Source organism: Staurois parvus, unplaced genomic scaffold, assembly GCF_062004578.1.
Source record: "Staurois parvus isolate SC_StPar_1 unplaced genomic scaffold, SC_StPar_1.0 ptg001805l, whole genome shotgun sequence".
Classification (NCBI taxonomy): Eukaryota; Metazoa; Chordata; class Amphibia; order Anura; family Ranidae; genus Staurois; species Staurois parvus.
The window spans coordinates 2,016,737-2,031,117 of record NW_028319601.1 but is presented as its reverse complement, the minus strand read 5'-3'; the positions used below and the strand labels follow the sequence as shown (position 1 = coordinate 2,031,117).

At 41.0% G+C, this 14,381-nt stretch overlaps 1 protein-coding gene across 3 annotated transcripts in view; it reads left to right on the top strand.

The window, feature by feature from the left end:
- Nucleotides 1-12,773, top strand: part of CLK3 (CDC like kinase 3) — a 31,627-nt gene extending 18,854 nt beyond the window's left edge. For all 3 annotated transcript variants that reach the window (XM_089663945.1, XM_089663946.1, XM_089663944.1), the window contains 6 exons: nucleotides 136-230; nucleotides 2,255-2,384; nucleotides 3,318-3,400; nucleotides 8,233-8,312; nucleotides 9,940-10,030; nucleotides 11,987-12,773. In XM_089663945.1, the coding sequence (XP_089520071.1) occupies nucleotides 136-230; nucleotides 2,255-2,384; nucleotides 3,318-3,400; nucleotides 8,233-8,312; nucleotides 9,940-10,030; nucleotides 11,987-12,169 (662 nt within the window). In that variant the 3' untranslated portion in view covers nucleotides 12,170-12,773. The remainder of the gene's footprint in view (nucleotides 1-135; nucleotides 231-2,254; nucleotides 2,385-3,317; nucleotides 3,401-8,232; nucleotides 8,313-9,939; nucleotides 10,031-11,986) is intronic.
- The last annotated feature ends 1,608 nt before the right edge of the window (nucleotides 12,774-14,381 follow it).

Here is a 14,381-nt window from a genome sequence, read left to right as displayed (position 1 = left end):
GATCTCTATAAAGACTACCTGTGGTGTGAACAAACCCTTAGAACAATTCCATTGCTCATCTTGGAACAGAAAGTCAATTTGCTTAGCTATGTTTGAAAAGTTGTATGATGTGGCTTTTTTTTTTTAACTTTGCAGTTCTCCATGACAACAAGCTGACTCACACAGACCTGAAACCAGAGAATATACTGTTTGTCAGTTCAGAATTTAACATTGCTTACAATGAGGATAAGGTGAGATGCCTTGTTTGTACACAAATATTCATCAAGACCCTATTCACTCTTGGGAATGTCATTGACCATGGAGAACAAAATGCAGAAATATGAATGGTGACTATTGACTACAATGGCAGAGACTTTGTTTCATATGAATTGAAGGATTGTGTAGATGGGTGGTCCTGTTGAATGCAACCTTTTCCATTTAAATGTAACACTGATCAAACATATGCACTAAAATGTGAAATGCACAAGAAAGGGCTGCGCTTAACCATCAAATCCAACACACCTTCAGGGGTTGGACAAAAATATGGAAACACTACACGATTTGTAGGTGTGAAACTGATGACATGTTTAGCTTTAAAAATGGAAGTGATGTAACATTCTTTTGCGTCCTCTGTGTGATAAAACACTTGGCTAATAAGTGGGAAGCCTCCCTTTTGTCATTCACTGGATGCGCTGCTAGTATGACGGAGTCATGTCAGAGTTTACTCTGCTTCAAAGAGGGCAAATAGTTGGTGCCTGCTTAGCTGGTAGCTCTGTGACTGAAGTTGCCAATTTATTATCCGTGTCACGAGGTACAGTTTCAAATGTTACAATGACATATATAGTTTCTGGAAAAACATTGTCTGATAAGCATAAGTGTGGTTGACACAGCTGACCTAAAAAGACAAATGGTCATTGCGTGGAATTATGACCTGGAATTAGAAAGCTGCTGCTGCAAAAAGTGACTGCAGAGCTCTGTCTCAGTCTTTTCAAGCCCGTGTCCACAAAAACTGTGCACAGGGAGCAAAACATTAATTTGCGAGCTGCAATTGCCAAACCACTAGTGACAGATTCAAATGCTCAGAAGAGAAGAGAGTGGTACAGCACCCATAAATCATGGACTATCGATTAATGGAAGACTGCAATATGGTCTGATGAATCACATCAGTTGAAAACCCCCTTCATGGGATTTTAAAGGCAACCATAAACACTCAAACTATAAGTATAAAACATTTTTTATTATCCATATTATTGTAAAAAAAAAGGGTTGATGAACATTAAAACAATGTCATCAGAAACCAAATATCTTGGGGTATCCAAAGCTGACCAACTAACAATCAAGATTCAACTGGTTGCAATGTGTGGACATGTTTTGTGCATGTGTTAGCTGGGGATCATCTGGAAAATTAGCCTTGTAATAAGGATGTACTAAAAGGCAACACGTTTGTGGAGTATATGGATGTGTGAATTAATGTATACTTTACACTACCAGATATTTGGTTTATTATGACAAATGTAGTTCAACCCTTTTTTCACAATAATATGGATAATAAAATAATGTTTTATACTTATAATATTTTGAGTGTTTATGGTTGCCTTTAAAATCCCATGAAGGGGGTTTTCAACTGATGTAATTAGGGATGATGGCGGCCACAGCCTCATAAACCTTTTTAGTTTCAATATGGTCTGATGAATCGAGCTTCACACTGTTCCCAACCACCGGACGTGTTTAGATGTGGCGAACACCACCCCAAGCTTATGACCAGGACTGTCTTATGCCAACGGTAAAGCATGGTGCCGGCGCAGTCATGGTTTGGGCAGCCATATCTTGGTATTCTGAAGGCCCCATTGACACCTTGAAAAGTAGTGTCACTGCCAGCGACTATGTGTATAGAAATACAGCACCCTTATAACATGTTAACCCCTTCTTGCTGCCGCCTCATGGCCCTTTAACTGGATTGAAATGCCAGGTGGTGGAAGCGGGCATTGCAGTCTTGTGATTGGCTGTCACTGTGGTCACATGATCAGAAAGCTCCCGATTGCAAGTATGTCTCAGGAGCTTTCTGTTACAGGTTAGTTGCTGTGCTGTGAGTGTGCTCTCAGCACAGTAAATTGTTTACCAATAGATGCATATATGTGGCCGCTGAATGTTAAAGCTCAGCTGCCAAGAGGCCACGTATATGCGCCACATAGGAAGGTAGAGGTTAAGTAGACGTTCATGTATTTGGATAAAAATGTTTAATGCGAATCCACATTATTTCCTTATGTTCTGGCAGAAGTGTGAAGAGAAACATATAAAAAATTCCAGCATCCGTCTTGTAGACTTTGGAAGCGCCACATTTGATCACGAATACCATACTACGATTGTGGCTACACGCCACTATCGCCCTCCTGAGGTTATTTTGGGTGAGTACCATCTTCATATGCCAGAGGTCATCACCATTTCCACTAGATTAGACCCAAGATAACAATGACCAGAGACATTGCCCAAGCACTGTCAAATTCTGTAAAAGGTGGTGGCTGATACAGCTTTAAGTGCTTCTTGTAGCTCATACACTTTTACTTGATTATGTGCAATAAATAATTAGTGGTGGCATACTGGACAATTAAGGCAGCTGGTAAAACTCACAGCAGCATTCAGATTAAAATTTACATCAGCGGATAAAGCTGTGGCTGAAATTACAGAGCTTGCTGCCAGCAATCCTTTGCCTATACAGTATGTAGAACTGTGTCTTAAATGCTGCAGTGATTGTCAAATCAGGAGGTTTAGTGACTTGCTAACATTTGTTGCACCTAAATAATAGCATGAATATCAGTCTGATCTGGGGAGAATTGCACAATTCAAGAATCCATGCAATCATGATTCATATTTAAAAAGTTTTCAGTAGGTGTGCAAAGTCAACACTTGGGCCCAGTAGGTTTAGTTGTGCGGCTCAACACAAAATGGGGAGGCAGGTGGGCCCTTGGGAAGGGGTGGTCACCCAGATTGAGAATCTATATTTAGACAGACAAGAGCACCAAACAAATGTATGTGTCAAATCTTTTAATGATAAAATCGATTCATGGCAAGGAGATAGAAAATGGCCAACGTGCTTTATGAACCAGGCATTTTGTGGACCCCTTCATCGAGGCTTAAAAAGCTTTAATGGACTCAAAAGTGCTCTGGCAGACTGATCTGTATTTAGATGTATAAAAATAATTTTTGAGGCAGTTGGTGCACTTGCCATCTGGCTTTTAACATTTTGACACTGACATTGGTAAAACTGCCTCTTTGTATAGTTATACAGTATTGTATACATTACCCTTTTTTTTTTTTTCTTTTTTTTTTTTAATTTTAAGAGCTGGGCTGGTCTCAGCCATGTGACGTGTGGAGCATAGGATGTATCCTGTTCGAATATTACACTGGCTTCACTCTCTTCCAGGTAAGTTACTAATTTGACTAATCACAAATGTTGTGTTCAGCAGATGCTGGGGAATTGTAAGAAGCCCCAAAATCTTGGTCTGTCACATACTCTGGAAAAAACAGGCTGTATTGTGCAAGTAGGAGAGATATACTGTAGTCTTGTAGGATAGCCTGTGTATTTTGCGTTTGGTTGTCCTGGAATTCTCATCACTAAAATGCGGTAGACACTACACTCTGACACAACACCTGAATAAGGGCTCTTACTACCTGTAAAGTGACAGCAACAGTGTTTATACTGTATACCTCCTCTCCTCTTTCACTGATGTCTCTCCTTCCAGAGAAGGTGAGTGTGATGTAGAGGCGGTCTCAGAGATCCTAAAAATAATATAATTCCAGGTATTCCATGTTCTCCCTTTCTTGCAGATGAAACATTATTATACAGGATTTATGTAGCGCCAACAGTTTGCTCAGCGCTTTACAATAAAACGGGAGACAATACAGTTCAATACAAGAGAGTTAGGAGGGCCCCGCTCCTTGGAGCTTACAATCTAAGACTTCAGATGGAATGGGCCAGTGGTGGTGACAGGGCCCTGGGGATAAGGGAGTCTGGTTTGAGGGCAGAAAATGCTGACATGCTTGCTCCTTACCTCCAGTATCACCAGGTGCAGTTTGCACAGCTAAGCCCTAATGATTCTCTCTTTGGGAACTTTGGTGGATGCTCTGCATCACTCTGTTCTCAAATGGTATGGCACATCTTGGCTGTTGCCTAGCATCATGGACCTTTTTATCTACAGCCTCTTTGAGTCTGTGTACATGAGATGGTTCCTACTTAGTAATGTGAATTCTTCATCCTAATTTACAAAGGACAACTATTTTTTTGTGTGGATGCATTGAACTGTAATGAAAGAAAATACATATGCTGATGTTTATGATTTTCTTTGAAAAATAGGAATTTAGACTTGCCTCGAAATTCCTCATCTTGGAGTACTGTACACAAAGACTATGGGTTATATGCTGCTACCTTCAGATGACTGGACAGTAGCTAAAAATTTTACTAGGGCTGCCCTTAGAGTGTATCCATGTAATTCCGCCCACTCTTTTTTAGCAACAACAGGGAGTGGTCTCAAGAAAGAGGGGAGAGGCCTATCTCCATTACTGTAATCCAAGATGATTGGTAAGGTCAAATTCCTGTTGTTATCCTACCGTACAGATCATAAGACTTGTATTCTTAGATCACGGGACATACCCCATAGACAATAGACCATGGGATGTACCCAAGCAATAAAAATGAGGGGAGGGCAACTGTGAACACCCCCCTGGTAGAATGTGGAAAATGTGGGAAGGAGGACTAGGTGGCAGCCTTGCAATTCTTGAATGCCTGATGTTGAAAAGCCCAGGAGACACCCATGGGAAGGAAGGAACCTTTTCCTTAATAGGTATAGGCCCTGGAAATTAGTTTTCTGATCCTCCTGGCAATAGTTGAATTTAAAGCAGGGTGCCCTCTATGAGGACCTCTAGATAGAATAAAAAGAGACTGAAAAAAGAAAATGTAACTATGGTTGTCAAGTAGACCTTAACCCTAACCACATCCAAACAATTTAAATGTAATTTCCTTGTCATATTTTCGAGCAGAGGAAGGGTAAGGTTTTGGTCTTGTCAATCAAGAAAAATCTCTTTACAAAAGAGTGGCTAACTCAGACACACACCTAACAGATGTGATGGCAACCATACCAGGTTCAGATCCCAAGGTGACACAGGGAGGTTGAATTGGGGGAATTAAATAAGCAACTCCCTGTAGAAAGTCTTAGTAAGGAATTCTGAGGCAAGAGGTTTCTGGAAGAGGATGGATAAGACCGAAACCTGTCCCTTGAGGGTACTCAAGGCTAGATGCTGGTTAAGACCAGACTGAAGAAGGCCAAAATATGAGAGATGAAGTATTCTCTTGAGTTAAGCCTTTAGTCTTCGCACCATGCAAAGACTGCTTTCAGTGTTCAGTGGCATATTTTGTGGGAGTTAGAATTCCTTGCTATGAATAAGGTGGGAATAGCAGTCAGGTATCCCCTATCCTTTAGGGCTGGGGTTTCAACAGCCCTAAAGTAGGACAGAGTAGGAACAGGGGTCTTTGGGCCAGTAAGTCTCGTCTGTTTGGAAGAAGCCAAGGCTTGTCCGAGAGAAGTCTGGTTATGCCTATTTTTCTGGTCCAATTTGGTGCAATAAGAATAACCAGGACCCTTTCTTCTTCTATCTTGCGCAGCAGTTGAGGTAGGATCTTCATGAGATAGAAGGCATGAACCAGTTGGTATTGAGTCAAAGGAATTACCAGAATATCTACTGGGAATGCTAAAGGATCATTGGTCTTGGCCACACATTTGTTCAGCTTTTTGTTGAACCTGGAGACCAGGATGTGCATATCTAGTTTTCCCCACCTTTGACAAATTTTGAAAGATCTGTGGGTCAAGAGAACACTTTCCTGGGTCTAGACATTGATGGCTTCGGAAGTCTGCTATATGTCCACTCTGGAAATGTGGATGTTCAGGAGAGCTGGAATGTGAGATTCTGCCCATGAAAGTATTGGGTATACTATAGCTCATGCCTATGCAAGGGCCATGGTTTCCCATATGGGGTTGCAGAGGTGTTCCGTGCAGGCAGTCCCATTCACGCCAGTTGGGATGCAGCAGCACAATCACAGCTGTGGCTTCCAATTTGACAGTTGTGCAGGTGCATTGCTCCAAATGCACACTATCTTGATAGTGTCTCTGTACAAGGTTCTTCTGGGCCATTATCATTGTGCTTTTCTCAGTTCTCGCTTGGGCTCTGGAAGGGAGAATTTTCTCCTCTGCAAGGAAAAACCTTTGTTTAGGATATGTCCAGGACCAGACTCAAGTATTCCTGGTGTGGAGAAGCTTGGAGAGCAGATTTTTTTTTTCTTTCTTTTTTTAGTAATTAGTCAAATTGCAGGTTGTATAGCCTGTGACCTAGATGCCCTGTGTTCTGAGAAGGACAGGGAGAGGTGCTTAGATATTTGTGAACGTTTTGGAAGCCGAGGATAGACCAAAGAGAGGTGTGACAAGGTAGATGTGATTGTCTGCCACTGAAGCGCAGAAATCGCTGATGACGTGGATAAATAGAAACATGCAGATTGGTGTCTTGGATGTCTGTGGGTTGCCATGTATTCCGCTTGTCTCAGAAAGGCAATTACCAACCTTGTAGATTGCATTTGATATTTTGGAATTTGAAGGTATTTGTTGAGGGATTTTAAGTCTGGAATAGGCCAAATACCCCCATTGGCCTTGGTACCTTGAACAGGTTTGAATAAAATCCTTTGAACCTGTCTTGTGGAGGTACTGGCACAACTACTTCCTGGGACCAGATATGGTTCAGGACATCCTGCAAATCTGGCTGTCCTTGAGCAGTTTTTGTTGATTTGAATGATGTAAGCCTTGAAGGGGGCAGAGTTTTGAAATGTTATATTGTACTCCTTTGCAACCATGGATTAAACCCACATATCTGGGATGTTTGTGACCCGGAGAGAGGCACACTGTAACAGATATCCATCCACTCTTAGGACTGAGGGCGCCTCTTTTTCCACTGGATAGAGTTTAGCAGGGATTTTGGGGGGAGTAAAAATCTGGAGTGATTTAACACAGGAAATGTTTAAATAGCAGTTCTCCTTGTACCAAAAGGTGCATGGAGAGATGGAGAAGAATCGAGCTGAACAATGCCAAGGATTTTGTGGATGGCAGCAGTGCGCTTTTCCGCATTAGCAAACTTGCTGCTTGTAGGTCTCTTAAATATAGTGGCATGGGGGGGGGGGGGGAATCTGCTGCAGCTTCCTCCAATACTGCTTCTGTCCTCCTCCATCCATTGTTTGCCTTTGTCTAGGGCAGGCATATTGGCATATCTGGATCCATAGAAAAATGGAAGTAGGAGTAGCAGAGAGGCGTTTGAGCCATGGGCAAAGAGAGCGAGAGCTGTATTAAAACAGTTACTTGTCCAAGGAATTGTGTCATGGATGTAGAAAATTCAGCTTTTGTCCAGGAGGCCATTTTTTGCATGCCTGAAATAGAGCTAATGCTAGGATCTGTGTTAAAGTCAGTGGTTATTCAGTGGCTTCCGTTTGCCTGGTCTCTTCCATAGCTGTATTTGGGGGAGCCTAAAATGCATGATCTGGGAATACTTTGCCTGTGTTATATACAGACTGGGCCGTCAATTATCAGTATCTAACATACGGAGGAATGCTGGGAACGTTAAAATTCTGTGTTGTGGTTCTGGACGAGGGTAGATCCTATTGCTCATCTACCTCTCCTATCCACCTAATGTTCTCTGGCAACCCAAGATTTTTTCTTAATAGATGAGGCACAGAATGAGCAACCTCACCCCAACCCCCAAAATCACTATGAGATGGGGGAAGTCACAGTAGCAATTTCCCGAACATCAAAGCTTGTGAAGCATTTGGCACGGAATACAACTAAAAATTTTAGCAGCCCTCCAGATATTGGATGCTATTCATTAGCAGTAATGAAATGGGCACAAGCTAACTTCTAAAGTACGCATGTTTGACTCTTAGTATTAGACTGACCAACCAATGTAATCAAGAGTTAACCAGCTGTGGACACTGGGCATACCACAAAGGCCCAAAATCTTAATTGAAGTTTTTAAACTGTAAACTTTTTTTGGTCTATATGGGTGAGGGAGCTGAAGTGGTTAAATGAACCGGTCAAAACTGCATTAATGCAAGAAATTGAACATTTCCTGCTCTGCCAACTTCATCTAACAGCTTCTAAGCCATCATAACCATATTAAACATCTGGGATTAACAGTTCATTTTCTCTGCTCTTTCTTTTTCTTTAGACCCATAACAACCTGGAACACTTGGTAATGATGGAAAGAATTCTTGGGCAATTACCTCGACGTATGGTGTACAAAACCAAGTAAGAAAATGCTTATTTGCTACTTAATATATCAGATTTCACTGGTATGACTCAACACATTTGATAATAAGCAAGTAGGAAAGAGATGATCTTTAGATAAATGCCTGAACCTGGCAATTGTATCCAGTTTACTCAAGTGGACTTAAAATAGTATTTTCATCCAGGTTTTGCAAAGAAGTAGTAGAGTAGATGCATGTATCATCTAGACACATGCCTGAATTTTGTCACAGGTCAGGTCTGTGATTTCAGGCTTCAAAATTGCAGTGCAACATCATTTTAAATGCAGAGCTGCTTAATCCAGCATGAGTAGATCCTGCATAGAAGACCTAATGACTACAGCTCACCATGTTTACATGCATTAAGCTTGGGTAATAGCATCAGCAGAATACCAGCACCTCATACACAGAGGAAGCCAGTCCAAACTGTGATCCCAATTGTATCAAAACTGTAACTGAAATAATGCCTGTGACCTTTTTAAAAGATTTGTTAAGGGTAATTCATTTAGCCCATTGGGTTATACAGCCTTTAACCACTTCAATACCGGGCACTTTCACCCCCTTCCTGCCCAGGCCAATTTTCAGCTTAAAGCGCTGTCGCACTTTGACAATTGCGCGGTCATACAAAACTGTACCCATATGAAAGTTTTATCATTTTGTGAGCCGGATAGAGCTTTTTTTAGGTGGCATTTTAATCACCACTGTTTTGTTTTAAATATTTTGCTAAACAAACAAAAAAAGACAGGACATTTTGAAAAAAAAAAAAGTTTTAGTTTCTGTTATAAGATTTTGCCTGCACTGATGGGCACTGGTTGGGGCTGCACTGATAATCAGGAAACTGAAGATCAGTGCTCTGATTATCAGTGTAAATGTGTCCTGTTTAGATTGCTGGTTATTGGTGCTCCTCACACAGTGACCGCGTGAGGGAAAAAGTTCCGATAACTGGCACTTGTTTGCATTGCATCAGCTGTGATTGGACACAACTGATCACATGGTAAAGGGCCACTGCGATTGGCCCTTTTACCTTGATCTTTGTCTACAGACAACAAGAGAGCTGCGCTGTAGATGTCTTTCGGCTATGGTTTAGTAATGAGGTGCTTAAAGGGACCCTGTGCTGAGGAGACGTGTAGGCTGCTGCAGACCTCTCCTGAAAATGCTGTTTGCCAGGTTATTCCAGGCAATTCAGCACATTCTATGCCATTTAACACCCCGGTCACATCGAGTGCGACTTGCAAATCGTATGCCAAGTCACACCCTATTATCCGCAATTACAGCGGTCAAATCGGTGCGGTTCCGACTTGGTCGGAGCCGCACAGATTTCTAACGTAGTACATGTACTTTTTTTGGTGCGATTTGCATAGACATCTGTGGCAGATGTCTTACAAATCACACCTGAAATCGGCAGGTCACCCGACTTTGAAATCGTGCGACTTCACTGTAAGTCGCACAATTTCAAAGTGTAACTTGATGTAACTAGGGGGTAACTGGAACAAATATGGAGATTGGGAGTTCTGACAACACTGAATTTATAATCTGCATGTTAGTTTGTCAGTGACTTAACCACGTTTACATTGTCTTTGGTTGTGTTTTTTTTTTTTTTTAACGCTTGAGCATCTTTTCTACTGTAATAGGAAACAAAAGTACTTCCAAAATGGTGCCTTGATCTGGGATGACATGACCACAGATGGACGATATGTCAGCAAGAATTGCCACCCCTTACGTGTAAGGAAATATTACAAAGATGTCTGATTTTTTTTTTCTTTTACTGTTTACTCTAGTGGCTAGGTGGAAAATCTTGGTGTATTCAGTAGCATTTGTGAAAGCGGTATTAAAGCGGTTGTAAAGGTTCTTTACCCTCATGCATTCTATGCACAAAGGTAAAAAACCTCTGTGCAGCATCGGGGCCGGTACTCAGATCTTATCGGCCGTGTCCGAGGTACACAACCAGTGACAGATCGCGGCTCTGCGGGCATGCACACTGCGCATGCCTGAAAGGACGCCATATGGCATTCACCCGAAGGGACGAGGGGTTTTGCAGGCCGCCATCTGGCTATAGGCTGGGCGGGAACCTGCTTAATGTGTTAATAAACCCAGGACCCTGCATCCACTCTGTCTGGTCTCCCACAGAATATGGAAGTGCAATTATTTTAGTAAATATAAACTGCTAAATACCTTTTTATCATCAGAAGTTCGAGCAGTCTTGTGTCCAGCCCAGCACTAGCTAAAGCTTGTAGGCGTTTTCTTTCTGCTCTAGGAAAATGCAAAATCCCTGACCTCTGCCTGGACAGTGCTGATTGGCCCTGTGCTGATCACATGCACTCTTCCCAAGAAAAAAAAAAACCCTCTTTAGCAATACACACCAAACTGAGCATGTGAATGCCTACAGTTCAGTCTGTCTTAGGAGATAAGAGGTGGTTGTGAAAAAGGGGAGGAACAGAGCAGTCAGCATCAAAGGGCCTTTTTACACAATGCAGAGGATTAACCCCTTAGGTTCCACAAGGAGTATAACAAGCATGCTTTACTGCATATACAGACTGATTTCACTGTTGTGGGTTTAGTAACACTTTAAATGTGGTGGCTACATTAGGAAAAGAAGCCAAAAACTACAACTTTTTCACAGGTGACCCAGCCAATAACATGCTTCCTGTCTTAGGGTGTCTCTTCTTTTGGATGAAGGAGCGACAGGGACAGCATTGGCAGCGCATCTAACACTACACTCTGCCCAGACTAACAGATTTAAGCTGGCCATAAAGTACAAAAGTTTGTTTTGAAAAATGTAATTACACTCAGTACTTCAAAGTTTTTTTTATTTTCTTTTATCTTCCATTTTAGGTATGAACACAAAAAAAACACATACACTTTTAGAATTTCATTCAAAATGTTCTATCCTGCTTCAAATTTTCTTGTTCCTACAGTCAAATGATCATCCATTCAGATCACACTGCTGAAAAGAAATCTTCTGAAAAAAGAAATTCTACTAGTGTGTTGCCAGCATTAGTAGGACTTAACTGAAAAGCTAAAGCTGAGCTCCAGAAAACATTTTTAAAGCAGTTACCTATATGAGAGCCAGACACAAGGGGATTTTTAACTTTCAGCTATGGTTTCTATCATTTTGTGTTTGCATAAAATGTGTATATATTGTTATGAGCAGTTTCACTTCCTTTTTTGTATATAGTATATTGCTCTGACATTTATTTTAGGGAGATATTGGGGGTCTAATACACCCCAACATCTCCCCTGCCCTCCAAAGCATCTAACTGACCATCCCCTCATTTTCTGGTGCTCAGGAGGCACAGGGGCAACAAACAGCCTTGCAGACAGCAGCTTGTCAACATTTTTTGCAGGCTGAAATAAGTGGTGGTCGAATGCAGTATTGAGCGGTATTTTTGTTCAGAGCTGTATGAACACAGAGGGTCCTAAAATGTGAGTACCATTGAGTACAGGGCCCAGCCTACACATATTGCAACCTGACATAGACCTTGGCAGGCTGATGGCAGCCTAGATGCTGTACTTGTGCCCCCGAGTGCTCAGACCCTGTTATTTGACACACAGGTTCAAAACCGCCTGTGTGCAAGTAAGCTAAACCCCTACTTTTCTCCCTTTCTCCATGGGTTTATACTCTCATACACTTTGTTCATGCTTGTGAAATTGTTAATTTGTTTGGATTATTTGTTGTAGACTTACAAGACTAAAGATTCACCTGAGCATGCTGAGTTTTTTGACCTTCTCCATAAGATGTTGGACTACAGCTCCACACTGAGGATTTCAGTGAGCGAGGCCCTTAGGCATCCTTTCTTCAGCCACCTGAACCCTGAACAAAAGACTCTAGGAAGCAGAACTTCTAGGGACCTGAGTCGATAGGAATACATGGCACTTGAATTCCCCCACTTCCTGCCATTCCATAAGATCCTCAAACCACCAAAGCAAAGATCATATTCTATAGGGGTGAACTTGCAGTACTGCATGTTGGATTTGTAAGCAAAGCTAAGACTTGTAAATAACATCGCACATTGCTGGCATGTTATTTAAATTAAGACTGTCCAATGCCTTATTGTCACTATTGCACATGGGAACTCTACTAGTGAAACAGGAGCCATTGCCAACTGTTGAAACATCTTTACTGCTGAGTGGATAATCACTGTAGCTAAGAAGACCAAATGAATTTCCCTTCCCATTCTGAAGATGCAAAGTATTGTGAACACAGGAAAGCATACAGGATCTATGTAAAATTCCTTATTTACTACTATGTATACATTTGCAAACTCAGGGATACATAGGGAGGGTGAAATATTCTTCAATAGTGCACATCGATATATGTCGACCACAACAGCAGGGTTATAATCAGAGATGGCATGAACTCTTGCCTTGTATACTTGGCTCACTGTTGCACATGTAGCATGGATGGGAGGGATGTTGACTATTTTTGTATATGAGCTGTTTAAAAATAAATTTTGAATGGTCGTAATTTTATATTTTTTTCTTCTGTTGGAACTATGTAAAGTTTGCAGTGGTTGACCAGCTTCATTTTTTTTTTTTTTTTAATTATATCTTTGAGTATTCTCTTTTTTCCCCATTCCAATTTAAAAACATACTTTCATCATTATCACATGGGAAATACACCCATTCCCCTATGTTCCCCCGCCCTCCCTCTAAATTCCACCACACCCCCCAGTTCCCCCCCCGTCCATGTTATTCTGTCCAGATCTTCCCATCCTTTCCTATACATCACTATATCTCTTTACTTAAATCCTCCCTCCTGTAATTTTCTTAATCTTCAGTTCAATTCTCTTACATCAATCCAACTGAGGCTCCCACCACATCCAGATATTTTTTAGATGTCTTAAAATCATACCAACTAACCCATCTTTTCTAAACTTTTCCATTTTATCTTCATCTATGTGGTATAGCTCTTACATCTTATTTATATAGTTAACTCTATCAATCCAGTCCCTCAATATTGGGGACTCCTGTACCTGCCAAAATTTGAGGATAAGTCCCTTGGCGGCACTGACTAAATGATATAATATATTTTTTTTTATTGTTTCACTGGTATTTCTGATCCATAGAACAGATATCCCCTTTCTGCATAGTAATCCACAAAATCTCTGGTATAAGTTGTATTATATCCTGTATTTTGGGACAATCCCACCATATATGTGCCATAGTTCCCTTCAGTCCACATCCCCTCCAACAACAACGGTGATACCTCTCCCCACAGTCTATGTGCCACATTCAGTATACAATACCATCTGGTTAAACATTTATAGTTCATTTCAACTGAGCTCATGTTTATTGCCCTGTGTATCAGTTTGTACATTCTGCTGTTCACTTATTTTCATTCCTAACTCCCTTTCCCATTTTTTTAAGAACAGCGGAGGGCCTGCTCCCATCAATTCGATAAGAATCTTCTATATCTTCAAAGTAATTAATATGCTTTGGAGCTCTATCAGGGCTTAGCATTTTCTCAAATGGGAGCATATCCTCCGGCATCCTCACAGGCTGGGGAAGTGTTTAAAATAAAATGCCTTAATTGTTAATACTTCATTACATCTAGTACAACAAATAAGTATTTTTTCCTTTTTAAATCCTGAAAAGTGTACAACTCCTTATTTACTATGTCCCTTAACTGTGCATCTTCATTTTTGAACCAATTCCCTGAAATATTGTCATTCCCTGGTGGGAAAAACTCCATCCCCACCAACGGAATCAATTAAGAATTATACTTCCACTCCATATGCTTGTGTATTCCATCCCACACTCTCAAAACCTCCCGTGTCAACGTGCTAAAAGTGTCCTCCATAGTGCAAAACTTTCATGGTATCCAAATAATCTTCTCAAGACGTGCGTTACTTAAAATACCTTCCATTTTAACCTAACTTTTCTCCAGTGAATTATAAGTCTAATCTACTACTCGTCACATCACTGCAATATAATATGTCCTAATATTAGGAAAATTTATTCCCCCTTTCCTTTTATTGTTACACAAAACTTCATATTTAATTCTCGGGATTCTTATTAGCCCAGATATATTTAAGTATTAAATTTTTTTATTATCCCAAAAAAAGGATCCCGG